Source organism: Rhinolophus sinicus, chromosome 18 (genome assembly GCF_057876585.1).
Source record: "Rhinolophus sinicus isolate RSI-liver-muscle chromosome 18, RSI-T2T, whole genome shotgun sequence".
NCBI lineage: Eukaryota > Metazoa > Chordata > Mammalia > Chiroptera > Rhinolophidae > Rhinolophus > Rhinolophus sinicus.
In genome coordinates, this window is record NC_142518.1 from 81993701 (window position 1) to 82003823 (window position 10123).

The 10123-nt window shown below is 42.7% G+C and overlaps 2 protein-coding genes across 2 annotated transcripts; one reads left to right on the plus strand and one right to left on the minus strand.

Moving 5' to 3' along the window:
* Positions 1–211: 211 nt before the first annotated feature.
* Positions 212–1430, minus strand: RNF113A (ring finger protein 113A). Its single transcript, XM_019717030.3, has one exon. The coding sequence runs from the start codon at positions 1289–1291 to the stop codon at positions 260–262; it is 1032 nt and encodes a 343-aa protein (XP_019572589.2). The 5' UTR covers positions 1292–1430; the 3' UTR covers positions 212–259.
* An 82-nt stretch (positions 1431–1512) lies between these two features.
* On the plus strand, positions 1513–5324 carry NDUFA1 (NADH:ubiquinone oxidoreductase subunit A1). The gene is made up of 3 exons (XM_019717032.3): positions 1513–1708; positions 2618–2707; positions 5172–5324. The coding sequence occupies exons 1-3, from the start codon at positions 1607–1609 to the stop codon at positions 5190–5192; spliced, it is 213 nt and encodes a 70-aa protein (XP_019572591.2). The 5' UTR covers positions 1513–1606; the 3' UTR covers positions 5193–5324.
* Positions 5325–10123: the final 4799 nt, after the last annotated feature.

Sequence of the window (10123 nt, forward strand, 5' to 3'; positions counted from 1 at the left end):
TTCTTTTCATCACAGCTTTGGTTATTTCAAGCAAATTCTAGCTCTTCTTGAACTCCCATTCCCATAATTTATGCCAAAGTGTTCTGAAAAGTTATACACAGGCATTTATACCAGTAAAAATCCAGATTATACCTACCTCGATGCTTCTGTAAGCCATCTATGCAGGACCCTACTTCACCACCTGCTTTTCCCTAGGAAGGAAGGACACAAATTAAAATTTTCAAAATATTTATTTTGAGATTGGAGAATAATGAGAAAACTAAGTAGTGGGAATTGGACCCTCATCCGGGTCCTCTGGGAAATCGGAAGTACCACCCTCTTCTGCAGCTCGATACTTCTCCAGTTTAGAAATCACTTCTTTCGCTGGATTGAAGACGCCATTGGTCTGCTGGTCACAGACATAGCAGCGCGGGGTGGTGCGGAAATGCTGCAGCGCACAGCTCTCGCAGAAATAATGCCTACACTTGGTGACAACTGGGTTTTGGAAGGTCTGGCGACAGATCAAACACTTGAATGGTATTTCCTCATCATCGCTTCCTACTTCATAGTTTTCGTCCTCATAGACACCATAGCGACCCTCATCAAGCTCACGTTCGATCTGCCACCCATGCTTGTAATCTGAACGATCATGGAGGAATTTGCAGCTGTCTCCGAAGCCGCAAAAGCCAGTCTCCTTGTAGTCTTTACAAATGTCAGGCTGGTAATCCCAGCGTACGGTGGCACGCAGATGCTCGGGAGCCCGGATGGGGCCCTTCCGCACCATTCCAGAGGAAGCATTGCCCATAGATGTATCCTTGGGCTTCATGTATTTCTGGTAGTTATTGATACCCCGATAGATCTTGTCATCCTCCTTGCCTCTCAGCTCCTCCTGGATCTTCTGGCTGCGCTCAAAGATGGCTTGTGCGTCACGTTCCTTCTCTGTGTCTAGCTCGTAGACAGCAGTCGCCCCCATATCCTCTGGCCCCACGGGTTTCGCCGAGCGGGTGGACTTGTAGACCACACCGAGACTCAAGGGCTCGTTCTCCTCCTCCTCCTCCTCGCTACTCAAGTAGCCGTAAGCCGCTTTCTGTTTCCCACTGCTGCGGGTCTTCTGTATCATCGGATTGTGGGTCGCTCGCTTCTTTTCTGGGCGAACCACAGTGCTGCCTTCGTCACTGCTACTGCTGTCTCCGGGCTCTTGATCGCAGACCAGGCGCTTCCGGCGGCCTGCAGCCCTTTTTTGACCCGGCTTTTTGAACAGGAAGGTGCACACCTGGTCTGTCGCCTTTCCTGGAGAAAATTGCTCTGCCATTTTTGAGTGCCGAGCTCCGAAACGGCTGCGGTGTTCTGGGCTGCGCTGGGTCGCTTCCCGTCAGTACACGTAGTGCTCTCCGAGGAGAGTCAGGAGAGCAAAATGGGTTACGGAAAGACGACTGCGGAAGAATGGGGATGCGAGAGTGCAAGAGCGTGACACTCTTGAGCCGTGTCGGACCCCGTCGTTTCCTTCGGAGGAGTACGTGACCCCGCCCAGCCGCGGGCTGCCGCGGGGCTTACTGGGAAGCGACCGAAGCCTGGTCACTTTTAAGGGTCCTGGAAGTTATTGTTTGGCCTTGGTAATCGTGCCGCGATGTGGTTCGAGATTCTCCCCGGGATCGCCGTTATGGGCGCATGCTTACTCATCCCCGGAGTAGCCACTGCGCACATCCACAGGTTCACTAATGGGGGCAAGGTAAGGCGTCTTCTCCGGGCCGTTGGTCTCCGCGGATTGACGTTACGCAATGGGCGGTGGAGTAGGGAGGCCATTAGCGTCCGGAGCCTCTGTCCGAAATGGGGAATACCAAAGTCAGCCCTCCCCTTTTTTCGTATTGCCTATGAGCGGAGGTTTGCGGAATGAAGCCCGATGGAAACCACACTGTGCTCTAGCAACAAACAGCTAGTTGCTGGGTGGAGAAGAATGAGGCAGAGGGCCGAGTAGAGAGAGATTCGGTGGCTGGGAGTGTAGGAGAGAAGTAGGTCCAAGCTCCTGGGCAGAGGAAGGAGGCGTCAGTCAGTCTTGCCCCCACTCCCTCCGATTTCTAATCTTTCTTACTCGACTTTCATTCTAACTCCTCCTATTCATATCTTGGTAGCTTCTCGTTCTTTACTTCTTCCCCACCCTTACTTAGGTTTTTACCTTGCCACTTTTTATCCCCCATTTTCTCTTGCAAGCCTTTAGGAATTTACCGCAAGATCCTGTTTTTCAGCATTGTAATTTCCCCCTTCCTAGTTCTTCACATCATCTCTAGCGTACAGAGTATAAATATATTTGCCTTTTGTTTTTGTGATTGCCCTTTACATGTGACCTACAGATGTTGTTTTGTTCTCATTAGGGTCCCAAAAGCAAACATGTCTTTAAAGTCATGTCTTTAAAGGGGGTGGGGGTTGATGCTGGTTAACATAGAATGTGTAAAGGTCACGGTTACCGTCGTAATTCTAAAGTTTAGTGGTCCGATTGTTTTTAGGATCCTGGCTTTATATTGTTAATTTGGTTTTCATTTCAGTGATGCTATTTTTCTGGAATGTCACTTCTTAAAGTTCTAAGATTCCTCCATTGGGTCACTCATTTAAAAACCACAATAATGGTTTCTTTTTATTGTAGGAAAAAAGGGTTGCCTATTATTCATATCAGTGGACTTTGATGGAAAGAGACAGGCGAGTCTCTGGAGTTAATCGTTACTATGTGTCAAAGGTAAGATGGCTCTGGTGCTAGCCACGTGTCAGGGTGGAGGTGGGTTCGGTACTGTTTTGCCAGAGGTTTTACAATGCTAATTTAATTAGCATTTTCTTGTCTATTAGTGACTTTGAACAGCCTGATCGTTTGTATTTCCTTTTCTGTGAATTGTTTGCCTATATACTTTGCTTGTTCTCTTCTTGCTGATTTATAGGGTTTCTTTATACATTATGGATCTTCATCTTTTGTCTCTTTTATATGTACAACTATTTTCCCAGTGTCCTATTTGTCTTTATTACTTTATGATGTCTTTCATCAGATAGTAGTCTTTAATTCTGATGTTCAGTTTATATTTTATCATTCTGGATTTTGGGATTTATGTCTTGCTTACAAATGACTTTCCTACCCAAGATTATAAAAATATGTCCTTCCAATTTCTCCAAATACTGTTACAATTTTTTTTGTTTTTCTTTTTCACATTTAGTGCTTTGACCCATCTGCAGGTCATTTGGGGGGTATAATGTGAAGCCAGGATTTAACTTTCTTTCCAATAGATAGCTAGTTGTCACAATTATACATTTATAGAACAGTCCATACTTTTTATTTGAAATACCACTTTAGTAAACTAAATTTCCATATACACATGAGCCTGTTTCACAAATGTGCTCTTTACTCCATTGTTTTGCCAATTACTGCACAAATATCATACATATGTAAAGAAATCACTATAATTTTATATTTGATTGAATCATGTAAAATTGCTGTTTTTGTAGGTGAAAAATGGCCAAGTAGTAGTGTTTTCATATGTTTTAATCTAATGGTATGTTCAAATATGTTGTAGGAGTTGATCCTCATTATTCTTTTAAAAAATTTTACTTTTTTATATTTTCTCTTTGCTCATTTATTCCTCACAGTGAACCTAGGTAAACATTAATTCCATTTTATGGATGAGAGAACAGAGGGTCACTGATTAGATACTACTGTGAGGACTCAACCTGGGCAGTCTACCTCTCAGTATAGTGTAATTAGAGAATCTAATCTAAAGAACGTGATGACAGCTATCTTCTCATCTAGAGCAGTATTTCTCAAAGTATGGTCGAAGAATAACCATCAGAATCATCTGGCAGCATTTGGCTGGAACGGCCATCTTCCAGTAATTCGCCAAAATGACCAACACAAAGGGAAAGAGGAGAAGCAACACTATGTTCTCTAGGCCTTTTTAGAAAACATGGAGTTGTTCCTTTGACCACATACGTGTGAATCTACAAGAAAGGTGATATTGTAGACATCAAGGGAAATGGGCACTGTTCAAAAAGGAATGCCACATAAATGTTACCGTGGCAAAAGTGGAAGAGTCTACAGTGTTACCCAGCATGCGGTGGTCACTGTTATAAACAAACAAGGGCAAGATTGAATATGAACTAATATACGTATTGACCATATTAAGCACTGTAAAAGCCCAGTAGCTTCCTGACAGGTGTGAAAGAAAATGATCGGAAAAAGAAGGAAGCTAAAGAGAAAAGTACTTGGGTTCAACTGAAGCCTGCTACACCCAGAAAAGCATACTTTGTGAGAATCTATGGAAAGGAGCCTGAGCTGCTGGAACTCATTCCCTATGAATTCATGGCGTGATGAGTATAAAAAAATAAGACGTCTGTACTCTTAAAAAAAAAAAAAAGAATTATCTGGCATATGAGTAAAATGCAGATTCCCAGGCCCCTGGCCAGACCAAATGAATTAAGGATTTCTGCAAGGTGGTTCCTAGGACTATGCAATTTTAATTTCTCTCAAGGTGATTCTCCCTGCAGTAGTATTACTGTGTTATTTTAACACCTGGAAGAAATGTCATCACTGATTAATCTTTTACTTTATAGTTTCTGACATATTTGGTTGTGAACTGAGTAAGATAGTGGGACTTCTGAATAAATAGTGTCATGCTTACACAGGGCAAGAGTTCTGGAGTTGCGGGGGGGCTTTGAATTTGAATTCTGGCTCTGCTGCTTCCTTACTAACTTAAGCAAGAGACTTTTAACCTCTCTGAGCCTCCTTTTTCCATCTGTAAAAAAGTGGAATGAAGCTATTAGTATCTTTCTCATGTTGGCTGTTATTTTGTAAAATGGTTTCACCGACTGTCCTCTGACTCTCTGAGAGTGCTTTATAGAAGGATCTAAATGGTAAAGTGTTGCTTGACATTAGTTCTGATTGGGGGAAGGGTCTTTTCATATTTATTATTATTATGTATTTATTATTATTATGATGTATTTGCTGCTGTTAGAAAATGAAAACTAGAAGTCATTATATTATTTCTTACTGTAGTGATTATAAAATTCAGTCCATTTTGTTCCAGTTAGAGAAATGTGGGATGTGAAAGTACGTCCTTTAATAACAGAGAATGCCATTCGGTGACAATAGAAGTAAGAGTACATGTACATCTTGGATGGGAACAGAATTCTCATGTTTTCCTTTTTAAACTGTTTTTCAGGGTTTGGAGAACATTGACTAAGGAAGCATTTTCCTGATTGATGAAAAATAACTCAGTTATGTGCATCTACACCTGCTAGAAAGTTATGCAGTGTATTATGTACCATGTAGTATATTATGTAGTGTGTAATAAAAATTAAAAAGTAAAATCAAAGATTTTCTTTACTTTTTAAAATAGTACTACACAAGATCAAACAATCTACCAAGTGTAGCTTTATCACTTTGCCTAATGTGTCATAAATGATAGTTGTTACTATTGTAACATATTGGAAAACATTTTTTTCTCCCCCCCCCCCCCCCCCCGCCAGTTCCTTTTCTGCTTGAATTCAACAGTGTTTAAAATCCCAGGTAGGATGCTTTTAAAACTGAGATTGCACCTTTAGCTTTCAAGTATTCTGTATCTTAACACATAGCATTTGCCTAAATGTTGACTTTCGGTTTAGTGTAGAGCAGCAACAGGTCATTATGTTTATTAAAATGAGTGTACTGACCACTTGAAATGTGAAGATCTAAAAAGGTAACTACTGTAAAGATGGTGATACTCCATGTTATAGATCAACAGCCCAGGTGACTATAGGACCAAGTGAGAAAACTGAATTGTTTTTCATCTCCATCGTTTATCCAGTTGAACATTTGTTCTGCTGATCTTACATACCTGCACTGTGGTTTCCATCGACCTCATCTTACAGGGCAGGGTTTACAGACCAAGGAGATGGCATTCACACCTAGAGTAATGCTGTCCATAGTGTGCCACCCTGTGATGATGGAACTCTTCAAGGAAAGCCATGGTCATGATTACAAAGTTAATACAACTTCTGGTCTATATTTAGTGCTGCACCGGCCTCACTTAGTTGATAGTTTTGAGAACTATCACTGGAAAGGAAGAAAGAGGGCAGGTAGTTCAGACAGGGTACATAAAACTAATAGACAATATTACTACATCTGTTATCATTTGTGGCGAGCCAGCCGCCACGAGTTGAACAGTTCCTGACAAGGGGAGTGGGAATGAAAAAAGGCACTCACACATATGCTAATGCGGCCGGTCTTCAGTGGTCCTGAAGCACCAGGTTTATTTTCTCTGCTGAATTTATACCTTTTGAGTACATGCAAGCTCACAATCACAAAAATGCATTACATCATTAACAGTTGATTTTTTAACTTTTTCACAGAAACTTACTTAATCACTGAAACTCCCCAAAACGATTGTCCCATGACAGAATCCATCAATTACCCTGATTAGCATCACTATGTCTTGAAACTGGTTGTTCCCACTTCATACCTTAGCAGTTCGTAAGCACCCTCCAGGTGCAGGCAAAGACAATGCCTCAGGAGCACAAACCGGTTATGCATTAGCAGAGCCATTAAGGCTTGCAATTAGCTTTAACCATGGCTCCCCACATCTCCCCCTTTTTTATTTTATATTTTTGAGATCGTGTCTGGCTTAGGTGGTCAGTACAGACATTTTGACTTACCCGTCATTGGATATCAATCATCAAAGCGATCGACTCCTGTCTTAGGTTGTAAAAACGCTTACTGATCATTACCCGTCATTGGCTACCGATCTCCTTTGAGGAAAGCCAGAGACAGCAGAGGCTTTTCCCAGGCAGGGGGAAGGGGAGGCAAGGCCTCTTCCCATATTTTTCTAAGGCAGCCCATTGGGGGTCCCCACTCGGTTTTGCCTGGCTTAGGTTGTATCTCCCTTGAGATATCTTACCCGTCTTTGGCTGCAAACCATCTTTTGGGGACCAGACAGAGAGACATAAGGTGTAAAACATAAAGATAAGCAAAGTCCTAAAAAGGCACAGTCTCACTGACTTTTTTTTTTTTTTTAAGAAAAGACATGGGGGGGACAGTCGGCTAGGCTGCTGTGTGACTACATCTCCCCCTTTTTTGTTTTTGAAGCATGAGAAACACAGAACAATAAACAGAATAGCAATATCCCCAGCAAAAACCCTCTACCCAAAGTCTTTATCCATTTAACAGGGTCTGAAGTGGAAAGTCCTTTTGCAGCTGCGGAATGTGAGAGCTTTTTCACACCCTAGGGGCGTGGATGGGTATCTATAGATGTCTTTTCTTCTGTGGGCTGTCGCTCATGGTATGGTTTAACACCGACCAGGAATTTACAAAGGTTTTTCTTCAGGACCTGGAGAAATACAAGCAAAGCCTCTTTCCCATGTTATCTCGCGGGGAGAAGCAGGATCAGCTTCTTCACGTAATATTTTAAACAAAGGTTGTAATTCACCAGTTGTCAACTGCAACTGAGGTCTAATCCAATTAATGTCTCCCAGTAGCTTTTGGAAATAATTTAATGTTTTTAAACAATCTCGCCGGATTTGTATTTTTTGAGGCACAATGGCCTGAGGCATTAAACAATATCCCAGATAAGAGTAAGGAGGCACTTGTTGAATTTTTTCTGGGGCTAGAACTAGCCCATAATTGTGGAGCTTTTTTTGTAAATGAGCAAAAGCAGCAAGCAACTTTGGTTCACAAGAGTGGGCAAGAAGTATGTCATCCATGTAGTGGATGATGTGAATATCTGAAAATGCCCTTTGGGTAGGTTTTATTGCAGCTGATACAAATTTTTGACATCATGTAGGGCTACTAGCCATTCTCTGAGGTAGCACTAGCCAATGATATCTCTTAAAAGGTTTTTGTAAATTAACAGAAGGAACACTGAAAGCAAATCTAGGGCAGTCATCAGGATTTAAAGGTATAGTATAAAAACAATCTTTCAAGTCCAAAACAATTTTATATGTGTTTTTTGGTATGGCTGTAGGACAGGGCAAGCCTGGCTGTAAGGCTCCCATTAATTTTATGGTTTTATTAACTTTTTGTAAATCTTATAATAATCTCCACTGACCAGATTTTTTTTTAATAACAAAAATGGGAGAATTCCAGGGAGAATTAGAGGAAGCAATGTGTCCCTTTTAAAGTTGCTCCTGTACTAGCAGTTTGTAAAATCTTTTGTAAGGGGGACCTTTGATCTTTTACGCCTGATAATTGTCTGATTGTCACAGGTGCTAAAACAGGGGCCTCAGGCTGTGGATCCAGCCCTGCAACTACACTTGGAGGAGAATTTAGTTGTAATCTAGGCTTTTATTTTTATTGAGATTTTAATAAAGGCCCAGTCTGCCGAGCCTTTCAAAGATAGGGTATATTTTAAAATGCTCTGTGGACTCCCCTTGCTTGTGAGCTTCTTCACAAGCCATTTGGAGCGGCGATTTTACATCAAAGGAATCAGATCCCGGTTTAACATAACCCGGTGGAGGCTGTGTGGGCATATCCCAGACAGGAGGCTGTAATGGAGGGTCCCTCATTCCAGTCTCATCGGGGGGCGGTGCTGAAGGATCAAATGGAGGATCCCTTCCCCCCGGATTCCAGGGATCTCTACAAGAGACTTGTGAGCCTCGAGGACCGTTTTCCTCATTTTTTGAAACCTTTAGTTCTATTAATTGTCCCTGAATCTTTTTAATCTGTTCTGACAGTGTAAGAAGAGCATCAGATGTCGGTCCCTCTTCTTGGGCCATAGCCACAACAGGGGGATATTTCTCCCTATCATACTTGGCAGCCTCATCCTCTAATTCTTCCTGATCTTTAGGGCTCAAATCTTTCCATATGTCGTCTGGAAACTCTTGAGCAACCGGCTCTTTATTAACTTTAAGAACTCCCTCTAAAAACTTTGCGCCTCCTCCCTCCTCATCGCCGGCTTGTTTTACTTTCTCTAATTTACATTTTTCATTTTTAAGGTTCATACAGTCCCGGATCAAAGTCCACAGTCCAAATGTTTCAGTCGGAACCTGCTGAGGCCCGTGGACAGTGTAAAAATCCTTTAATTGTTCTCCCACTTTCTGCCAGATTTCCAAGCTGACTGTTTCTTCCTCAGGAAACCACGGACAGACTTCTTTTATAAAGTCTATGAATTTATCTAACTGCTCTAGGCTTACACGACTACCGCGAGCGGCAAGCAACTTCCTAAGTCCTCTAACATACAGGTCCTTGCTGGTTGCGAGACCCATCCCTTTTCCCTGACTCGGTCCTTCTTTCACACAGAAATCACCCAGGTGCCCGTCTGGCCGTGTCCCTTGCGGGGCTAAATCTGTCTTAGCTAGAGGCGCTCCGGTATAATCCCCCGGACCGGTGGGTTGTAAAGCCCAGTCGCCGTTATGCCGTATGACAGAACCGGAACCGCAGATTGGGGCCCAATCAAGCTCCGTAACACAAAGTCGTGGAGCTATCATTCACTCACACACTCATTCGACCGAGGGGACAGTGCCGTACTCACCACGCATCTACTGATAAGCTCCAATGAGCCGGGCCCTTCCCACGCGGTGTTCCTCACTATTACCCCTATATTCAGGTCCCTGTTCGGGCGCCACTTGTGGCGAGCCAGCCGCCACGAGTCGAACAGTTCCTGACAAGGGGAGTGGGAATGAAAAAAGGCACTCACACATATGCTAATGCGGCCGGTCTTCAGTGGTCCTGAAGCACCAGGTTTATTTTCTCTGCTGAATTTATACCTTTTGAGTACATGCAAGCTCACAATCACAAAAATGCATTACATCATTAACAGTTGATTTTTTTAACTTTTTCACAGAAACTTACTTAATCACTGAAACTCCCCAAAACGATTGTCCCATGACAGAATCCATCAATTACCCTGATTAGCATCACTATGTCTTGAAACTGGTTGTTCCCACTTCATACCTTAGCAGTTCGTAAGCACCCTCCAGGTGCAGGCAAAGACAATGCCTCAGGAGCACAAACCGGTTATGCATTAGCAGAGCCATTAAGGCTTGCAATTAGCTTTAACCATGGCTCCCCATAATCATTCCACTGTGCCTCAAGGCAGGGATCATCCACTAAATTTATCTCCTTAGGTGAATGTATAGTGAGGGGCTACAAAATGACAGGTAAAGATCAGTTTATTGGGTTCAACATTAGGGTCTGAATTCT

Coding starts and splice junctions, on each gene's coding strand:
- RNF113A (XM_019717030.3), bottom strand. CDS start 1,291: ATGGCAGAGCAATTTTCTCCAGGAAAGGCGACAGACCAGGTGTGCACC.
- NDUFA1 (XM_019717032.3), top strand. CDS start 1,607: ATGTGGTTCGAGATTCTCCCCGGGATCGCCGTTATGGGCGCATGCTTA. Junction 1,709..2,617: donor GGTTCACTAATGGGGGCAAG/GTAAGGCGTCTT, acceptor TTTTTATTGTAG/GAAAAAAGGGTTGCCTATTA. Junction 2,708..5,171: donor ATCGTTACTATGTGTCAAAG/GTAAGATGGCTC, acceptor ACTGTTTTTCAG/GGTTTGGAGAACATTGACTA.